The sequence below is a fragment of the Oryx dammah genome, unplaced genomic scaffold, assembly GCF_014754425.2.
Source record: "Oryx dammah isolate SB20612 unplaced genomic scaffold, SCBI_Odam_1.1 HiC_scaffold_22, whole genome shotgun sequence".
NCBI classification, from domain to species: Eukaryota; Metazoa; Chordata; class Mammalia; order Artiodactyla; family Bovidae; genus Oryx; species Oryx dammah.
In genome coordinates, this window is record NW_024070206.1 from 15,555,745 (window position 1) to 15,577,392 (window position 21,648).

A 21,648-nucleotide genomic window follows, 5' to 3' on the forward strand; every position below is an offset into this window, starting at 1 on the left:
TCTCCTTCATCCCCTACAATCGGCTCTCCACACAGCAACCAGATGCTCTTTAAAACATAGGTCAGGCCAAGTTACTTCCTTGCATAAACCCTGTACTGGCTTCCTATACTACTAAAAACAATAAGCAAAGGAAGCCACATGTCTTACCTTGACCTGTCACACATCACGGGCCCCTTTCTGGCCCCTGTTCACTTCTGGACCTCACATCATCCCCTGCTGCTTCCTCCACTCCAGCCACTGGCCTTGTTCTCTCTGCTCCTGGAATATAGCTGCTCATGCCCACTTTATAGTCTCTGTACCCACACTGGGGCTTCACAGTTAGCAGTACCCTCTTCTTCCACAGCACCTGTGTCTGGCTCTATCACTAATATCTTAGCCCAAGCCTTGCCTCCTCACAGCAAGCTTTTCTGCATCTCTAAATCATTTTCACCCCCTCACCGCCCTTCTCTTCACTTCTAGCACACTCTGTGGCATCACTTCAAGGTATCATCTTTGTTACAGATATAACTCAGGGATTTCCTTGTTCTTAATTTATGACTTTACTGTCCATCTCTCCTCTCCAGTCTTCCATTCTCAAGTCTAATGCAAGTGCCACAGAGCAAGAGATTGTCTGTCTTGCTCGTTACACCTGTCATAATGCCTTCCACCTACTAGGCTTAGGTAAACAGACAGGGGGCAAATGAATTAATGAATTTCACTCTGAAGCTTATTTTAAGTGGAAGCAAGGCTGTGATGTGCAGGATGTGGGCTGCCCCCAACAGTATATTTTCAATGTGGGAAGACTCTTCTAACCTTTCCTGAGCGGCTGCACTTTGTGGCTTTCTCTCTGCTTCTCTTCCTGGCGTGTCCTTAGCACTGGGGAGTTCTGAAGAGAAGAGAAGCCTCAGTTCTTGTTCAAAAGAAAAGCTATCTTACTTTTCTTAGGAAGACAAGGCACATATGAATTGGAAAACAACCTAAGGCAAAATAAAGTCTACTGGGCTGGAATGGAATCAAGTGCCAAAATGTTTGAATTAGACCTGTGGTCCCCAAACACTGCCAGCTTCACCAGAGTCCCCTGGGGGAGCTTGTGAATAATGCAGTTTTAGGCATCCAGCTCAAGAACTAAGATTTGAGAAGTCTGAGGCAAGGCCCAGGAATCGGAATTCTTATAAACATTTCCCACGGAGTTCTGATGATTAGCCAGGAGCAGGAACCCCTGAGCTATCTGGGACAGAGATTCACAGCTGAGCTGGCCCTTCATTGTCCTGAGGCAGCTGAGGGAAGGAGCAAGGTCAGCCCTGGATGAGAGCTGGATGGAGGAGGGGAAGCAGTGCTTGAAAGTGGGGGAACAGCAGGCCAGCGCTGGGAGCAGGGGGCTGGCAGTCAGCGGTCTCCCCCTCTACCTGCCAGTGGCCCGGTACCGCGTGACTGTGTGCACTGGGGAACTCGAAGGCGCAGGAACGGATGCCAACGTCTCCCTCTGCCTTTACGGTGACGTGGGGGACACAGGGGAGCGGCTGCTCTGCAACTGCAGGAATAACGCCGACCTGTTTGAGAAGGGCAATGTAAGTTGCAGCGGCGCCATGCCCCACCGGCCCCACCCACTCTTCCTTGGTCTTCCCTGCTCCAGGCAGAGCTGCCCACTGGTTTGGGCCTCGGCCATCAGAGGGGCTGGCTCTGGGGAACAGAGCAAGGAACTGCGTGCCTGATACCCACCAGGCTCCCAGGACTGGGAGCTGGAGAGCTACCCTAAAGGGATCACAATCCTCTTCCCACTCCTGAGCTTTGAGAAGAGGGCAGAGCAGGAGGACTTCAGGACAGGCAGGTAGGGAAGGAAGCCGGGCACCTTACGGTGACCCAGAGATCCCAGGCTTGTAGGAAGCTGGAGCATCTGAGGGCCCGCTTGAGAACACTGCCTTCTTCACTAGGCATGACCACTGGAGGCACCTTGTTCATTTCCTTTTTGAGAGAAAAACCAAGAAAGATACTAAACGTGGAAGTGGGAGAACTAGGTTCTCCTGTCAGCCACATGACCATGCGCTGGGCGTTTCCTTTGGTTTCCCCAGCCATCAGCTGGGTTTACTGGGGAGGCTGTGTGAAACAGCAGGAAAAGAGTCAGGCAGACTGGGGCCAGTCACTCCATCCCCTGAGCCTCTAAAGTGGGTAAAGGGTGTCTACCTGTGGCTGGCTGTTGTGAGGATGTCAGATGCACTGCCCTGGCAGATCTGGCCCACAGCACAGTGTATGTGTGTGCTAAGTCGTGTCTGACTCGTTGCAACCCTACAGACTGTAGCCTGCCAGGCTCCTCTGTCCATGGGATTCTCCAGGCAAGAATACTGGAGTGGGTTGCCATGCCCTGTTCTGTAAAGAGCTGTGTGGCTGCAAAACTGTGAGGCCAAGGTTGGTCATCAGATGAAGACTTGATAAGCCTTGCTCCTCTCCTTCCTCTGCCATCCCTTCCTTGGTGAGGGCAGGACAAGCCCCGGAATGTGAGTGGAGGTCTCCTTCCATCCTTTCTCATTCTTTTCTTGCTACATCTTCTGACTCCTGCCATGAATCCCACCCTCGAGTTCCTGTCCCCAGGGTATGCTCCTGTAGACTTGGTGACTTTGTAGCCCCTGCTGCATTGGCGAGAAAAAACTGAAATTAACAAGACCACTGGTTCCCCCCAATCATTCCCTTTCTCAAAAGGGCCCAGTGTCTTTCTGCATTAAAGAGCTAGAGGAGATTAGCCGAGGAATGAATTCACAATGAATGGTTAGTCACTGATGACAGCTTGATGTGTTAATCCTCCTGGGGGATTTGCATTTTAAAAGGAGATCACAGGGAATGGCCATTGTTTAGCCAAGAAACGCAAGTCTCAGTTGTTGAGAACTTGACCTCAAATGATGTTCCAGTGGGAGAAATTGGGATGGAGTGCAATCTGTTCTTTGTTGGTAGCTCCTGGCCCACCTGAGAAAGACCAATAGCCCAACCCATCAGCTATGGCTTGTAGGGTTTCTGGGCCTGGCTCTTCCCTTGGTGTTTGGGTCCCAGGGGAGCCACCGTCCGTCTGGCCCTGCTGTCTCCCCTGTAGGCCGATGAGTTCACCATCGAGTCTGTCACCATGCGGAAGGTGAGGCGGGTGAGGATCAGACACGACGGCAAAGGCAGCGGCAGCGGCTGGTTCCTGGAGCGGGTGCTGGTGAGAGAGGAGGGGCAGCCTGAGAGCGACAACGTGGAATTCCCGTGTTTCAGGTACACCAGGCCCGCCAGCTTTGGTCTTCCCCAGCTCAGGTTACAGGCCTTGGATTCTTCTGTCTTGCTGAGGTGTGTGGTTATGGCATTTACTGTCAGAACTTCTCTGCCAGGATCAGGGAGTGGTGAACATCTTAGCTATAGTAGATGTGTGTGTTTATGTGTGAGTGTGTATGTGTGTACATATGTGTGCATACTTCTACACTTTTGTGAGCCCAGGGGAAGAATAATAAAAGCTCCAGCAGACTGGCTTATCTATTTCACAATGTCTCACGCTGAAACTGGGCTGAAGTGTCTGAAGCTGAAAGAAAGTGGCTATATTTGGAAATATGTATTAATATCCTGCGAGTATTTAGGTGGAAACTGAAATGACAGGTTATGGTTTCCTTTGCTGCTGGGGAGGGCCTGGGGATGGAGAAGTGGTGGAGGACAAGAAGGGAGAGATGGGGCTTTGTGATGGCTGAGGATGGATGAGGATGGTGGTCCATCCTCCCAGTTCGTCCTATGAGCGCTCAGCCAGGGCTGCACCACAGCAGCCCCCAGGTCTGTGGGAGATGCCGCAGTGACCTCAGCAGGACAATCAGAGGTTGATTGAGGGGCTCTAACCAGCACTGCTCACTTCCCCAAGTCTCTCCCTTCCTGTCACCAAAGCCAAGAGTTTGTATCTTCATGTCTTAGATTCACAGCGTGAAAGCTCATGGGAAGCATGACAACTTAGTGGTCAGCTAATTTTTTCTTAATTGAGGTATAGTTGATTTAAAATACTGTGTTAATTTCAGGTGGAGAGCAGTGACTCAGTTATATTCTTTCAGATTATTTTCCATTGTAGGTTATCAAATTTAGTTCCTAGGGTTATACAGTAGATTCTTGTTGCTTATCTATTTTACATGTCATAGTTGATGCTAGCTAACAGCTAACTGATAGCAAGGTCCTAGAGATCATGTGCCTGGGGAGGCAGGGCTCGAAAGAAGGGTGGGAGAGACCACAAGGTCATCTGCATTGGCCCAAGGGGAGAGGAGGCAGCGTATTGGTAAAGTGGACCATGGTTTAGGGAAGCCTGAGCTCCAGGTCAGGAGAGCTGGGGAGGCGGCAGTGCCTTGGCTTCCTTTGATATGTTCCGTGGCCAGGAGTTGCCTCCCTCTTGGGTTTATAACAGGAGTGATTGCAAAGATAAGCACCAAGACACAGACAAATGGGGTGACACCCTGGACAAGAAGCAAGTGTCTTGGTTTCCCTGTTGCCCCTGGAGAACACTGAGAGTGTCTCTTCTTTTGCCATCAGCCCAGTGTCACAGGCCATCTTGAGTACTGGGGCCTGGATAACTCCTACCTGCACAACTGTCTGATTTCTCAGCCTGGGTCCCTGTGCTCAGCGGAAACAGTGCTTTTCAGGCAAATTGGTCCAATGTCTTTCCTGCTGGCGTCTACCGTGGCGCACTCCAATGTACTGACGAGTCATAGCCACCAAGCCCCCTCCCTTCAGGATGCAGACCCAACTTCTTCTTGTTGGCAAATCTCATTCATCCTTGAGAAGTCAGATCAGAGCCTCTTCACATGAGCCTTCCTCATTTCTCTAAACTTCTGTTGCAGTTGATTTGGTCTAACATCCATCATTATCTTGGTCTCCATCTAGTTCCTTGGGCCAGTCTGTCCTGCCTTTTTCTTTTCTTTTAAATTAATTTTTATTGGAGCAAAGTTGCTTTATAATATTGTTAGTTTCTACTGTACAGCAAAGTGAAATATATATATATATATATTCCCCCCTTTCTTTGTATTTCCTTCTCATTAAGGTCACTATAGAGCACTGAGTTGAGTTCCCTGAGCCAGACAGTAGGTTCTCACTAGTTATCTATTTAATACATAGTATTAATAGTGTGAGCTTCCCTGATAGCTCAGTTGGTAAAGATTCCACTTGCAATGCAGGAGACCCCAGTTAGATTCCTGGGTCGGGAAGATCCACTGAAGAAGGCATAAGCTACCCACTCTGGTATTCTTGGGCTTCCCTGTGGCTCAGCTAGTAAAGAATCCACCTGCAATGTGGGAGACCTGGGTTCGATCCCTGGTTTGGAAAGATCCCCTGGAGAAGGGAAAGGCCACCCACTCCAATATTCTGGCCTGGAGAAGTCCATGGACTGTAGAGTCCATGGGATCACAAAGAGTCGGACTCAACTTAGTGACTGAACAACAAGTAATACCAACTTATAGATAGATGACTATGAAAATAAGCTAGTTAAGTGATGCCTAAGAAAGAATTATTTATCTGATAAAATTAGAATTTATTCTATGTCCTGCCTCCTTAACTAGACCGCAGGTTCTCTAGGGGCTGGGCTGTCTCTTATTCATCACAGTGTATCTCCTCTGCTTTCTCCCTACCCCAGAGCCCTTAGCACAGTACCTTGCACATGATGGACTTTTAGAAAAACAGGTGGGTTTTGTTTTTTTTGTTCTTTTTTGGTGATAATGACACAGGTGTTCATGGCTTTTGGGACAGACTCTTTACCATGATAGCTGAGGTTCCACATCAAGCCATCCTGCCCCTTCTCCAGCCCCATCTGCCAACCCTGCAACATTTGCTTGCTCCATTCCATTCCATTCCACACTTGCCTTCCGTCTGCTCCTGGAGGCTCTGCTCTGTCCCAGCACATCGTTTGCTCCGAATGCACCTCCCTCCTCTCCTGGTTAACTAACTCCTCATCACCCTCCCAGTTTTATTCAGTTATCACCTCCACGGGGCAGCCCTCCCTCCCATTCTGGGTTGAGATCCTTTCTTCTGAGCTCTGATAGAACCATTTTCTTTTGCTGAGGTCAGAGCTCTGGCCTCCCAGTGACTCTGCATGAATTGTGTGAAGGTTGGTTGTCGGGCTGCCTCACTCAGAGAGCTAACGGCCCTTGTTTGCCCGCAGGTGGCTGGACAAGGATAAGGATGATGGACAGTTGGTCCGAGAGTTGCTGCCCAGCGACAGCAATGCGACACTGAAGAGTAAGTGGTCCAGAGGGCAGGTGGTGGGTGTGGCCTGGGCGGGACTTCCCTGGCTACCTAGAAACTAGCCCTTGGAGAAAGCACACACCCTCCACTTCACTCCATGAAGGCAGCACTGAGAGGGTAGGGAGGAAGAGGCTCTGGGAGAGCTCGGGAATGCGCTGCCTGTCTGAGCTTTGCACAGCCTCTTTTTAGCCCTGGATGTGGGGTCCTGGATGCCTGTGGGCTTCTGTTGATGAGAGTAACAAGGGCAGTAACTGGTTAATGCTGCGCGGCCCCGGGGTGGGCACCTGTCATTCGGGACCTTGTTTTTCGATGCTGAGAATTATCCTAGAGGTCTTATAGTTTTCCTTGCTGTTGCTGTTGCTGCTAAGTCACTTCAATTGTGTCCAACTCTGTGTGACCCCAGAGATGGCAGCCCACCAGGCTCCCCCGTCCCTGGGATTCTCCAGGCAAGAACACTGAAGTGGGTTGCCATTTCCTTCTCCAATAGTTTTCCTTACTGGTGTTATTTCGTCAAGAACCTTGATCTGTTCATGAGTGTTAGACAAAATTTAAAAGAAATATATCCCGAATCCTCAATAATACCAACACCTGGTTTCTTTTCCAAGGCTTCATAAAACTGTTAATTGCTCAATTGTGTCTGACTCTTTGAGACCCCCATGGGCTGTAGCTCACCATGCCACTCTGTTCCTAGAATTCCCCAGGCAAGAGTACTGAAATGGGTTGCCATTTCCTTCCCTTAAGGGATCTTTCTGACCCAGGGATAGAAACTGAGTCTCCCTCATTGCAGGCAGATTCTTCACTGTCTGAGTCACCAGGGAAGCCCCTAATACCTCATATTTATCACGTAGTATCTGCAGTTTGCTATCTGACCTCAGGAAGATGCTTAGCTCCACCAGGTCTGCATCCTCACCTGATAAATGGGCATAATGACATCAGCTCCGCCAACCTTCCCAAGTTATTTCTGGGCTCACATGAATAATAAGACCACATATTTATCACTTTTTATCTCATGTGAGTCCAGCAAGAAGCCTGGAAGTCGGCAGAGCTAATGTTGTTTCACCAATTTGTCAGGGGGGACCCAGATGTGGTGGAGCTAAATATCTTCCCAAGGTCAGATAGCAAATTGCAAAGTTGGAATTCTGCATTCTGAGAACACTGAATTACAGGATTTAAGAGCTGGAACAGTTCTTAAGAGATGAAAAAAAATGCCTCCATTGGACACAAGTCTCATGTTTGTGCCAAGGGGAACTCCTAGGATAGCCAGGTCTGCAGTCAGCAGTGGAGCTGGGCCCAGCGCCCAGGCATCTCTGTCTTCCTGCCTGGCCTTCCCACTCCAGGAAGCCCCACTGTTCGACAGGGACAGGGTCCTTCAGGCTCCCTCTTCCCCAAGTCAGAGTTTTTGAAAGGATTTAGATGAAAATGGTATAAGGAAGCGGTCTTTTTCGCAGGTCTTGCTGTATCTTTACAGCAAAGACAAGCCACCTCCTCAGGGCCGTCAGGTGTGCCCAGGGGAGCTGACCTGGACTAGACCCACAGGCCTGGCCTCCTCCAGGGCCTGACTGGTCTGTGGGGTTGTCACCTGAGAACTGTGCTTAGCTGTCTCTCTCCAAATCTTTCTTGCCAGCACCAGAAGGCCCTGAGACGGCTGTGAACTGCAGGCCTTGAAACTAGCATCACTTGCCTTTCCAGTGCTTCCCTTTTCATTCCCAAGACCCACGCCCTGGAACAAGGCTGTTGGACTTGGGCTCATGGCTCAGACTATCCCTAGGCCTTACCTTTTATCCTCCTTTGTGGACAGATGACACAGACCTTTCTGGGTCATAAGAGTAACATCAGCGTGGCATTTCAGGTGAGAATAAGACCTTCAGGTCCACATTAGGGATTTACACATAGCTGACACTTTTTAAAAAAGTATCTCCAGCTATTTTACTTTAATATATAAACCTTAATACATAATAGTTCAGAGAAAGCAATTGTGATTATTTTAATATCACACCAGAAATGTTATTTGATAAAACTCAGCTTCCATTTCTCAATTTAAAAAAAATACATACAAGCTGACTTCCTTAAATGATTGTATGGAAACACCACTCTCAAATTTAAGGACTAGTATTATGCTTAAGGATGACTGCCTAGTGTTTACTGCTAGGCTGGCTCCTTCTGAACTGTTGCCATCTTGAGCCAAAAACATCATCTTCTGAGGCTCAAATTCCTCACCTGTAAAACCGAGGTCAGAACACCCGGCACTAACACCATGTAGGTAACGTGCTATGTTTTCTGCCGGGAGGTAGAGGCTTCCTTTGCCTTGGTTTCTTCATCCATCAGATGAGAAAGTGCATGCGTATTTGCTTTAAATCCTCGTCTCTTACATTTTAGTATTCTTTGCATGCCTTCCTGTTCTCAGCACATTCACACCCTATGGGGCAGACGAAGCAGGAATCAGAATTCTGATTTTGAGATGAGAGGACTCCAAAAGATGGTGGGAGCACCACCACTCCACCCCAGTCTCAGGGCCATGTGAGGCGAGCCAGAGCCTGGGCCCCCGACCCCCAGCTGAGTATCCAGCCCTGGCCATCGACCTCCTGCCCCGAGCGCCCTGCGGCTCACCCGTGCTAACCCCTCCCTTCCTGCCTCCTGCCCTGGACTGTTCAGACTTCCGCTATCACATCAGCTTGAAGACGGGGGACGTCCCTGGGGCCAGCACAGATTCCAGAGTCTACATCAAGCTCTACGGGGACAAATCTGACACCATTAAGCAAGTTCTTCTCGTCTCTGACAACAACCTGAAAGACTATTTTGAACGTAGCCGAGTGGATGAGTTCACCCTGGAGACCCTCAACATTGGAACTGTAAGTCTCTTTCCCAAGACCCTGTGAAGGTGTCTTACCTATTTCCCTGTGTGTATCTGCACATGGGTGCACACACACACATACCCTTGTGTACACACACTCACACATACACACACATGCACACACACAGACAGACACACACTCATGTACACACACACTCACATACATGCACACACACATATACACATACACACACACTTGCATACACACATATACACATACACACACTCACACACACACACTTATACATGCACACACACACATTCTCACAACACACAGGTGAACCCCTTTGAAGGGGAAAAGTGCCCACTTGGTTAGAGCAGTATATTGTTTTCCAGTACGACCCAGAGCAGCAGGAGGCACGTGAACAGTGCTCAAGCTTCCAGACTCTCTCTGGGGCTGGAACTCAGGTTCTTAGTCCGGTGTTTCCTTTACCTCCGTAGCCAGGACCAGAGGGACCTGGGTCCTAGACACTGGTGTGCAGGGAAGGAGGAAGGAGGAAGGAGGGAGAGCTGTAAAGAGGGGCTGGAAATGCTTCCCAGTTCCAAACTGGTGTGTGTGTCATAGTGACACCCAGAAAGCCTAGTGCAGTGTGAACTCCCAGGCCACACCTGAGAGATTCTGCCTTATCACCTCTCTGGCTGACTGTGCTGTGAGGGGTCTAAGCATTCACCTGGCGAAGTGTGGGTCTGACTGCCTGAGCTCAAGTGCTGAAAGCTTTTCTAGAAGTGTCTGAGCAGGGCTTCATGTTACCACTTGCCCGTCTCGGGGTGGCTTGTGGAAACTGAGAGGGTTACAAGCTTCCCTTTGCCGACCCCTCCCCTCTTGGTGAGCCTCACCTGAGTTCAGGTGCTCTGGGGAATGACTTCGCATCAGTCATTCACATCTTGAAGCTCCTTAGCTTAAATCAAGATTTTCCTTGATCAAGCTGTATTTACATTTTAAGCTGAATTAATAATTGTAGACTGAAATGCTGTTTCCTTAACTAAGGATTTCTGGCAGCAGCCAGCAGATAAATGAGACATCCGAGTGGTCGGGAAGGGCGTTGGGGCCCTTCTTGTGTTTCTGAAACCTGCCCAACAAGCAGTGTGGCCAAAAGCTTGGAGTGTGGGCTTGGGCTCCTGACTGCCTGGTCTGAGGCCCAGTGTTTCCACTTACCTGCATGTGCAAGTTACTTCATCTCTGTTTGCTTCGGTTTTCTCACTACTATCGGAAGGGATTCCAGTGGGATTGTCATTAAGCATTAACTGTGTCAGTAACACCCCCCACACATAGTATGTACTCAGTAAGCTCTAGCCTTGGTGACTGAAGAGTTGCCCACGTCAGGTGCTGGCCACCATGGGACTGAGAGATGATCCCTGCCTTCGTGGCATTTTCTGTCACAACAGGCAGAAAACACCTGTCTTTCCTCTGTCACAGAGCCAGCACCACAGAAAGACGATGAAGTTCTCCCGCGCTCCTTGGCCCACACCCGAAAAGCTCTCAGACTATGTCTGTAGAAGTAGCTGGATTCCAGGGGACTGAGCTCCAGGCACTCAGCTGTGATAGAGTTTCCAATAGCAGCTGCAAATAGGTGCTCACAGGGACAATTTTCTAAATCTGGCCTTTGGGCACCAGACTCACAGCTAGCACCACCCCTCCAAACCACGGAAAGAATCTAGGGGGCGGGAAGGGATCTCAAAGGCCATCTGAGAATTCCATCTGATGTTAGAATTGGCCTGAATCTAAAAAAAAAAAAAAAACAAAACCATAAATATCATTCAAACCCTGAAGAGCAAGGTACATTTAAGGATGGTAACATGCACATTTTTGTGCTCATCTATGACATCTGTGGGCAAAGATTAAGATAAAATATAAAATAGCAAAGCTACTGAACTGTGGTGTTACTGAGAAAAATACACCCTGGTTCTAAGAGTGAGAGGAGGCACTGGACACAGAATGACAGAGCCCTAAAAGGTTGTCTGTGTATTGTCACCTATAGGATGGGTGTGCCAGAGAAGACGTGCAAAGACATGTACAACCGTGTATGGTGTAAGACAAAAAAAGCCAAATCACCAACATGGCCATCAGAAGCCAGTGGTTAATATTTTGAACGTTTGCTTTCTTGTGCAGCTACCACATTCTTAGGATGTCCACTGCCTAACATTCAGTACATACTGGAGCTTTCAAAGCTCTGGTCACACCCACTTGCTTCTCACCATGTCCCTAGGAGGTGGGCTGAACTAAAGACAAAGGGACAGAGGCTCCAGGCTGGAGAGGTGGGGCTCTGGTCTCCTGGCTGGTTGAGGGCAGGCTGGCCCGGGACCCAGCCCTTCCTGCTGAGCCTGCATCTCCTGAAGAGCTGGAGATGGGGCTGAGGGGAGCTGCTTGCCCTGGTGTTTTGGGGGCATAGGGATGGAGAGATGGAGGCTTCTATACCAGCTCCTTGCTCACATGTATCGTGTGTTTCCTTCCAGATCAGCCGGCTGGTAATCGGGCACGACAGCACGGGCATGCATGCCAGTTGGTTCCTGGGCAGTGTCCAGATTCGCGTGCCCCGCCAAGGCAAGCGGTACACCTTCCCTGCCAACCGCTGGCTGGACAAGGACCAGGCTGACGGGCACCTGGAAGTGGAGCTCTACCCCAGTGAGGTGGTGGACATCCAGAAATGTATGGAGGCAGCTGTGACGGGACTGTCAACACTGTTCCCCATGGGGTGGGGCAGCGGGGAAGGAAGAGGGATTGTGGGTGACCTGGGTCTTGTCTCAAAGTGGGAAGCTTCCAGTTGCCCCTGGCAGGGCTCTGGGAGGGAAAGGGGGCTCCTTCTACAGATGGGGAACCTGAGGACTCGGATGAACCATTGTTTTCTGGGAGAAAGGCAGCAGATGACTTTATTGAGAAATATACCTTCTTGGCCTTGCGTACAAGAGGAGTTTGAGAAATAGTTTTCCCCCTGGGAAGACTGGAGAAGAGATAAGCTATTCATTCATTCATTTATTCAATATGTGTACGTTGACTGTTTCTCTGTGCTGACACTGCCCTAGGCTTTGTAGAGACAATCATGAGCAAAACAGACCAAAGCCTTGTCCTCATGGACTTCACAAAAAATAAATATATAGTATAATGCCAAGTAAGAAGAGCTAGGAAGAAAAGGAAGCAAGATAAGGGGTTAGTAACAGCATGGGGAAGAGGGAACTATGTGGACAGGGTGGTGACCTCTCTGAGTGGAGGTGAAATTCAAGGTGATCTGGCCACCTATTGCACATGATATGAGAGCCATTGATTAAGTAGGGGGCTTCCCTGGTGGCTCAGAGGTTAAAGCATCTGCAAGCAATGCGGGAGACCTGGGTTCGATCCCTGGGTCGGGAAGATCCCCTGGAGAAGGAAATGGCAACCCACTCCAGTACTCTTGCCTGGAGAATCCCCATGGATGGAGGAGCCTGGTGGGCTACGGTCCATGGGGTTGCAAAGAGTCAGACACGACTGAGCAACTTCACTTCACTTCAAAGAAACAAGAGGTTATCTAGAGGATCATCGGTCCAAACCTGTTATAGACAATGTCGCTTTCCTCACCTCTCCGTTTTTGTGTCTAGCCTGAAAGCAGCTGTCTGAGACTCACTGCCACAGGAAGCTGCTCTGAGAAGGAACCCACTATGAACTCGCCGCTTCCTCTTCCAGAAAGCCTTGTGTCTTATTGTGTCCATCCTCTCTCCCCATGTAACCTGTAAATTCTCTGAGGACTGTGTCACATACACAGGCTTTGTAATGGTACCTGCTAGTGTGCAGAATCGAATCCTTCCCTCTTTTTATGAGTTAAAACTTGATTTCCATCAGAGTAATACAAGTACTGGGCTTTCCTGTTGGCTCAGATGGTAAAGAATCTGCCTGCAATACAGGAGACCCAGGTTCGATCTCTGGGTTGGGAAGATCCCCTGGAGAAGGAAACGGCAACCCACTCCAGTATTCTTGCCTGGAGAATCCCCATGGACAGAGGAGCCTGGTGGACTACAGTCCATGGGGTTGCAAAGAGTCAGACACAACTGAGTGGCTAAGCACAGCACAATACAGGTACTACAAGATAAAGATTAAAAAAGCAGCAGTTCCCTTACCTACCTCTTTCCCCAACCCATCCCCCTTCTTCAGAGGTAATACATTTTTAATAACTTTAGCTTTTTCTTCAGAAATCTATCTCCATATTTTCAGTAATATACTTATCAATTACTTGAATTTTTTTCAGTCATTTAGTTGTGTAGTCGCTCAGTCCTGTACGATTCTTTGTGACCCCATGGACTGCAGCATGCCAGGCCTCCCTGTCCTTCACCATCTCCTGGAGGTTGTTCAAACTCAGGTCCGTCGAGTTGGTGATGCCATCCAACCATCTCAACCTCTGTTGTCCCCTTCTTCTCCTGCCTTCAGTCTTTCCCAGCATCAGAGTCTTTTCTAATGAGTCAGCTCTTCACACCAGGGGGTCAAAGTATTAGAGCCTCACCTTCAGCATCAGTCCTTCCAATGAATATTCAGGACTGGTTTCCTTTAAGATTGACTGGTCTGATCTCCTTGCAGTCCAAGGGACTCTCAAGAGTCTTCTCTACCACCACAGTTCAAAAGCATCAATTCTTTGGCGCTCAGCTTTCTTTATAGTCCAACTCTCACATCCATACATGACTACTGAAAAACCATAGCTTGGACTAGATGGACATTTGTTGGCAAAGTTATGTCTCTGTTTTTTAATATGCTGTCTAGGTTGGTCATAGCTTTTCTTCCAAGGAGCAAACATCTTTTAATTTCATGGCTGCAGTCACCATCTGCAGTGATTTTGGAGCCCAGTCTCTCACTGTCTCCCTTGTTTCCCATCTATTTGCCATCAAGTGATGGGACCAGATGCCATGATCTTCGTTTTTTGGATGTTGAGATTTAAGCCAGTTTGTTCACTCTCCTCTTTCACTTTCATCAAGAGACTCTCTAGTTCCTCTTCACTTTCTGCTATACGGGTGATGTCATCTGCATATCTGAGGTTATTGACATTTCTCCTGGAAATCTTGATCCGGTTTGTGCTTCATCCACCCCAGCTTTTCCCATGATATACTCTGCATATAAGTTAAATAAGCAGGATGACAATATACAGCCTTCACGGACTCCTTTCCCAATTTTGAACCAGTTCATTGTTCTATGTATGGTTCTAACTGTTGCTTCTTGACCTGCATACAGGTTTCTCAGGAAGCAGGTAAGGAGTTCTGGCATTCCCATCCCTTAAAGAATTTTCCACAGTTTGTTGTGATCCACACAGTCAAAGGCTTTGGTGTAGTCAATGAAGCAGAAGTAGATGTTTTTTTTTGGAATTCTCTGGTTTTATTGATGATGCAGCAGATGTTGGCAATTTGATCCTTGTTCCTCTGCCTTTTCTAAATCCAGCTTGAACATCTGGAAGTTCTTAGTTCATGTACTATTGAAGCCTTGCTTGAAGAATTTTGAGCATTACTTGGCTAGCATGTGAAATGAGTGCAATTGTAGTCTGAACATTCTGTGGCATTGCCCTTCTTTGGCATTAGAATGAAAACTGACTTTTTTCAGTCCTGTGGCCACTGTTGAGTTTTCCAAATTTGCTGGTCATAGACATTAATTATTTTCAGTCATAGATGGTAACTATTAACTTCCTACTATGGAATAGGAGGATTTAGCTTTTTAACATATGCACATGTACATTTATACACACACACATATATCCCCTCCCTCCAACCTTCAATAATCAATATTTGATTTTTACATTATTATAACCATGTAAATATTATTCACTGCTGAGATACATACTCATAACAGTTATGCTTCATTTTTTATACAACTTGTTTTTTCTGGAATTAATAATAATCTCATTTATGTATTAGTAGAGTTTTCAATGTACCCATATATATTTCTATATACCCATCTGTATACCCACCTGTCTGTATTAGTCTGCCAGGGCTACTATAACAAACTACCACAGACTAAGTGGCCTAAGCAACAAAGCTTTGTTTTCTCCCAGTTCTGGAGGCTGGAAATCTAAACTGAAGGGTCAGCAAGTTGAGTTTCTTCTGTGATCTATCTCTTGGGCTTGCAAAAGGCAACCATCTCACTGTCCCTCACAAAGTCTTCCTGTGAGCATGTGCATGTCTGTATCCCAGTCTCTCCTTAAAAGGACACCAGTCATATTGGATTAACTTAATCACCTCTGTGAAGGCCCTGTCTCCAAATGCTGTCACATTCTGAGATATTAGCAGTTAAGGTTTCAACATATGAATCTTGGGAGGACACAGTTATTCCATAACACCATCTTATCTCCATCTCTCCAACAGAACTAAAGTTCTTTTCATATGTTCAAATCCGACAGGAACTTCCTTCTCTCCAACTCCCATCACAAGGGAAACTCTTGTCTTGTTCTCTGGGGTGCAATGAAGCTTTCCTTTTGAGACTTCCTTTCTACCGTCTTTTGGACATTGCAGTCTTTCTCTTCTAGGTTGGATCTCCTGTTTTCTGAATGTCACGTCTTCCTCTTTTTTGGTTCATTGTCCACTGCAATGGAGAATTTGAATGTGTGCAAATGTCTCTAGTCTACTCTCACCATTGAGCCATAATTTGGCTTGTTAGAGAATTCTGATCTAGAACTCATTTTCTCTTAGAGTTTATAAGGGATTTTCCTACCACCTTCTGGCTCCCAGGGTTACAGCTGGGAAGTCTGATGCCTTTCTGCTACCCAAACCTTTGGGGTTTTTTTCTCTCTAAAACCTGCAGGATCCTATGTTTATCCCTGGCATTCTGAAATTTCATGATGTCTTCAGAGTCTTTTGTGATTTTGGTTTCATCCAATCTTCTGGGAACTCGAGAGCTCCTTGAATTTAGAAGTGTTCCTTTAGCTCTGGGACCTTTTTTTGTATTTATTTCTTCCACAATTTCCAACTCTCTGTCTGCTGTTTTCTTTAGAACTGAAATTTGTTAAGCTTCCTCTGATTTTCTTATCTTTTATATCTTAGTTTGTTTTTGGGAATTTTCCTTTTTGCTCTTCAGTGCTGTCCTTGACTTTACCTTTTCTTTGGAATATTTTATTTCAGCTACCACATGTTCATTTCCAATAGCTGGCTCTTGTTCTCTGCATGCTAATTTTTATCTCTCCTAATTTTGTTTAATCCTGGTTGCTATTGAAACCAGAGAGAGGGAACAGAGACTGGAGTTCTCCCCATTAAGAATGCTGGCTTTTACTGGGTCTCCTTCCCGTCCATCAACTTGCCCAACCTCACCCCCAGCTAAAGCCATATTTCTAGTTCAACTTCTTCCGGCTCTCAGCCAGTCCTCTCGTTTCAGCCGCCAATTTCTCACATTGCTGTGGTAATGGGAGATCCCTTATCTTGTTGAAAATGAGTCTTAACTTGAAAAAATTATGATTTCACCTTACAGCATTGCTGAGAGGACAAGTCTTGTAATAGCCGCTTAGAAAAAAAAAATATGGTCCCATAGTTCTTGGAGACATTTTGCTCTCCTATAAGAAGCGCCCTCTAATGGTGAATACTTATAACACATTTCCACCCTCTAACGACAGTATTTCTTCAACATAGAGACAAATTCTTTCTGTATAGCTCTGTTGGTATCATCTGAAAGCTGCCTATATTTAAATGAAGAGTATCATTTCAACCACCCTCCTTTACTGAAAATAAGGGAAAAAGACAAACACATAGCCTTTTGCTTCTTTCTGCCCCACAGTGTCTACCCAGGGGTAGGCACACAGCAGAGGGTGCCAGCTGGTATACTGACCTCATTCTTGGTTCCAGAGGACACATGCAGCACAGAGGAGAACTGAGCTATGGAGTCTGATTGCTTAGGTTTGCCATTTCCACAACCGACTTTAGTCCTCAAAGCCTCAGTTTGTCAATCTGCAAAATGGCAACAATACTGCTTATGATACTGATGGGAGGATTGGATGAGATGATGCCTAAGAAGCAGCGGACACATGGCATGGGTCTGGGAAATGTTTGCTTTGTAACTATTATTACTGTTGTTGCTATTAATAAATGTCCTGCTTCTCCGTGTGCCCACCCAGTGATCCACTACGAGGTTGAGGTTTGGACCGGGGATGTAGGCGGAGCAAGCACCACTGCCCGAGTATTCATGCAGATTTATGGTGAGGAAGGCAAGACAGAAGTGCTCTTCCTCTCCAGCCGCTCGAAGGTGTTTGAACGGGCATCCAAGGACACATTCCAGGTGTGTGGGGGTAAAGCCATGGAGGTGGAGGGGAGCCAAGGGAGGGCTCAGCATACGTCGGAAAACAGAGGGATTGGTTCTCAGCCCTGGCTTCTTGTTAGAACCATCTGAGGAGCTTTAAGAAACTAGTGCCACCTAGTCTACACCTGGATCAATTAAATGAGAACCTCTATGGTTGGATATGTTTTCTGTGTGTGTGTGTGTGTGTGTGTGTGTGTGTATGTGTGTGCTCTTTGTGGCCCCACTGACTGTAGCCTGCCAGGCCCTTCTATCCAGGAAACTTTCCAGGCAAGAAAACTGGGGTATGTTTCTAAAATCTCTACCAGTGATACTAACGTGCTGCCAATTCTGAGAACGGCTGGAGGGTTGATTCTAATTTAGCAAAATATGGCGCGAGGGCCTTGGCCACCACGTTCATTTCCAGTCTTGGCCTCTGATTCGACAGCTCACTCAGTCTAAGAGTAGGGCCATGCCTCCCAACCAGGATACTGGGAGGCTCGGAGTCTCATGACTTTGTCTGAGTGTCCCAGGCCACCTCATGTCCCTTTGAGTAGCAGAGAAAAAAAGATGAGAACGTAAGCATGTTGTTGGCAGGAGAGAAGGACCCAGGGTGGTGCCTTTTAAAGGGCACGTGAATGTTTTACATGGGACACAAGTGCATGCGTGCATGCGTGCACGTCTGCAGATCTGTTCTGCAGTAATATCTTCATGCTGGCTGCTCTGCGTGTGTGCCATAAGTAGCCTGGCCCTCAGCAAAGAGTCCTAACCCAGTGCCCAGCAGAGAGGGTCCTGGCTGAGCTGGGCCAGAGTCACGGGGGTCTGGAATGTCAGCAGTGGAGGAGGCCTCCTGGAATCCAGCCCTCTCCTGACACTGCTGAGAGTGCAGGGGCCTGATTGGCTCACCTCCCTGAGCCTCAGCTTCTTTATCAGCTCAAACCTAGGTTTACAATAACTACCTGGCCTGCTTCATAGCCCCTGGAAGGATTAAAATGGTCAATGTCAGGGAAAGTACTTAGGAAACTGTGAACAATCATGGAGGTGTTAGGAGCAGAGTGTCTTCTGGATGTGAATGGACTGCATGGCTGTGTGTGGTGGTGGCTGCATTCATAGATGGGCAGGTTGATGGGGAGCAGAGACGGCAAGTGAGCCCGACTGCGAGGGTGCTGTGACCTGGAAAAGACTGGAGAGGAGGAGATGGCGGGGGAGAGATGGTAAGTGAGCCCGACTGCGAGGGTGCTGTGACCAGGAACCACTGGAATGTGCTGAAAAAGGAACACACCGTATCCAGAGCCCATCCCTACAAAGCTGAGAAGAATGCACTCCTCTTTCAGGGGGTCCCGGGCTCCATTTTGGCTACTCATTTTCTCACAGAGGTGCTTCTGGCTACATTGTGGCTTCATACACTGAGTCAGGAGACCTGAACTCTCCTGCAAGTCTGAGGTCCAGCTGGGGGGACACCAAACAGCTCATGGGACAGCCCTGGGCCTCAGTCTGCTCAGCACGGGAGCCGTTGCCTGAGCTGGGGCCAGACCTCCCCTGGATGTCAGGCTCAGACCAGAGTGGCAGATGGCAGGTCGAGGACCCAGTCTTCTGAAGCAGAGCTAAATCCCTGCCCTTTGAGCCAGCCATGTGCTAGGCCCAGTGCAGGAGAGAGCTGAGCGCACAGATAGTAGCGCCCACGGGCAGAGAGGGCATCCAGGCATCCAGGCTAGGGCGAGACCTTGCCGACCTCGGGGACCCCCTGAACACTCAGGGAGGGGAAAGGCTGGTGTGGGAGTGGGGGGCTGGGGCCTCTTGGGGGCGTGGGGGAGACTTCTGTCTTTGACAAACACCACATTTTCTTTCTGCTTCTTGGAAAAGTTCTATATGATTAGTGCTAGGGGAAAAAATGCTCAGAAAGAGCACAGGAAGGCACAACACTAAAGGAACAACAACAAAAAAAAAAGGTAATAAAGCTCAGGAACTGGAATGAATAGGTTTAGTTAGAGGCAGAGGAGGGAATAAAGGCATTCTGCAGGAGGGAACAAAGATACAGAAAGAAGAAAAATAGGAGTGAGTGTGACGTGCAGAGAGAGAGAGAGAGTGTGTGTGTGTGTGTGTGTGTGTAAGTGGAGAATGAGAAAGAGAGGGAAGGAGACCATATTGGCCCACTGTGTCAGGGGTTCACTGTGTCGGTTTGGGTGGGGAGGGGGGGCCGGCAGGGAAACCAGGCTTGGGTGGGGAGGGCGGGAGAGGAGGCGCGGGGGCAGCTTTGACTCAGAGGCCCCAGCCTCTAGATCCGGCGGCTCTGCGGGGCCCCCGGGAGGATGCCGAGGGCCCCCCCAAGCCACTGCCCCCGCGCTTCGTGCAGCTGGAGGCGGCGGACGTGGGCCAGGTCTTCAAGATCCGGCTGGGCCACACGGGCGAGGGCTTCAGCCCCAGCTGGTACGTGGACGCCGTGTGGCTGCGGCACCTGGTGGTGCGGGAGGAGGACCTCACGCCCGAGGAGGAGGCGCGCAGGAAGAAGGAGCAGGACAGGCTGCGGCAGCTGCTCAGGAAGGAACGTCTGAAGGCCAAGCTGCAGAGGAAGAAGAAAAAGAAGAAGAAGGAGGCGGGCAGCGACGAGGAGGACGAGGAGGAGGAGTCCTCATCCGAGGAGGAGTCCTCGTCGGAGGAAGAGGAGGAGGAGACCGAGGAGGAAGAGGAGGAGGAGGAGCTGGAGCCCGGAATGCAGGAGGTGATCCAGGAGTACAAGTTCGACGCCCACCGCTGGCTGGCCCGGGGCAAGGAGGACAACGAGCTGGTGGTGGAGCTGGTGCCCGCGGGCCAAGAGGGTCCTGAGCGTAAGCCTGAGGAGGGGTCACATAGCACCCCCCGGGGAGGGGTACAGAGAGGGAAGGATGCCCAGCTCTTGTTGCAGGTGGGGCCCCCCCCGTGGCTCTCCTGACCTGGGCTGTGCTGAAATGCCACCGTGGACCATTCTTTGCTGGGGCTCGAGTTGCCCTTGCCCTGGGACTCTTGGGAGGAGCCCTGGTACAGCTAACAGTGACTCATCGTGGGGACATCAGTAGGAGGGTTGCTGAGGACCAGCGCCTTGCCAGAACTCTCAGCCTCCTGGGTTTCATGGTGAAGGGAAGTCTTGGGTAGGGAGGAGGAGCCGGTTCGCTTCCACCGTCAGTGTAGACGTGGGTGTACCCAGAGGTCTTTCCAGCTCCCGCCATCTGGCTGGATGCAACAGGCTGAGCCTCAGGTCCACCCCGAGGCCCGGGCATCCTCAGCACTGCCTTTCTGTGTCCCCCAGCCAACACCTACGAGATACAGGTGATCACGGGGAATGTGCCCAAGGCTGGCACTGATGCCAACGTCTTCCTGACTATCTACGGGGAGGAATACGGGGACACAGGCGAGCGGCCCCTGAAGAAGTCAGACAAGTCCAACAAGTTTGAGCAGGGACAGGTAGGGTGTGGGCTCCCCGGAGGGGGCAGGTGGGTCCCAGATGGAGGGAGCCCTCTGGTGATTCCCAAGGCAGGCCCAGCCTGTACGGCAACTGCTGTGTGCAGCACTGTGCCCTGTTCAGTCCAGGCGGGTAGAATGGAAGCACCCCGTCCATAAGCACCAGGGCTTTGTGGCAGGGACATAAAGAAAGGCCCAGGTGGGGACCAGGAAGCACTGAGGAACTAACTGGAGGCGGCATGGGTACCAGACCCTCAGGTGCTGAGTCGGGGGACAGGGGTTCAGGGAAGAAGTGCTGACAGAAGATGGGACTTCGGAGGAAACTTGGAGGGAAGGAGGCATGTGAGCTGGGCCACGGTGGAGTATGCTGTTGATCTCAAGATGACAGTGAGAGGTGTTCCCTGAAGATGGGACCACATGAGGAGGTGTGGGGTGGAAGTGCGGAAGGCCAGTTGGAGGACGTTGGACGGTGGGTCTTCTCACTCTGCTGTGGTTACTGCCAAGCCATGGTGGGCGCTGCCTCTGGGAAGCTTGATGTGACCAACTGAAGGGGTGGGGGTGTGAGAGCCTTGAGTGACAGTTGAGAAATTTGATCTATATCCTGAGGCAGTGACGCGACGATGGCATTTAAGCATTTAGAGAAATGTAGGCCCCTCTCCTTCCAGGTACAGTAGGAAAAGCACGGAAGAATGCAGCTGTCATTCTTGTCCCTTGAGATTTTACAGCGTCCTCTGGCTAAAAGACTGTCTCTCATGTCACCTTTCCCATTTCTGCCGGCATCCCAAAGCCAGGTTTCCTCGTCAACAGAGAGGAGAACCAGAAATGTACAAATCCATTAAAAATACTTCTGGGCTTATTGCTTGATCTATTTTGGATGTCCCCTGCTTTTTTCTTCAACACCACCTTCCCATGACTTGAGGATCAGGATTTATTTCTGTGTTTCCTTTAAAACTTGCAG

General features: G+C 49.2%; 1 protein-coding gene across 2 annotated transcripts in view; it reads left to right on the forward strand.

The window, feature by feature from the left end:
• LOXHD1 (lipoxygenase homology PLAT domains 1) overlaps positions 1-21,648 on the forward strand; it is a 198,251-nt gene that overhangs the window by 87,525 nt on the left and 89,078 nt on the right. For both annotated transcript variants that reach the window (XM_040264546.1, XM_040264547.1), the window contains exons 13-20: positions 1,393-1,547; positions 3,059-3,219; positions 6,122-6,198; positions 8,857-9,053; positions 11,510-11,702; positions 17,098-17,258; positions 19,609-20,080; positions 20,539-20,693. In XM_040264546.1, coding sequence (XP_040120480.1) covers positions 1,393-1,547; positions 3,059-3,219; positions 6,122-6,198; positions 8,857-9,053; positions 11,510-11,702; positions 17,098-17,258; positions 19,609-20,080; positions 20,539-20,693 — 1,571 coding nt within the window. The remainder of the gene's footprint in view (positions 1-1,392; positions 1,548-3,058; positions 3,220-6,121; positions 6,199-8,856; positions 9,054-11,509; positions 11,703-17,097; positions 17,259-19,608; positions 20,081-20,538; positions 20,694-21,648) is intronic.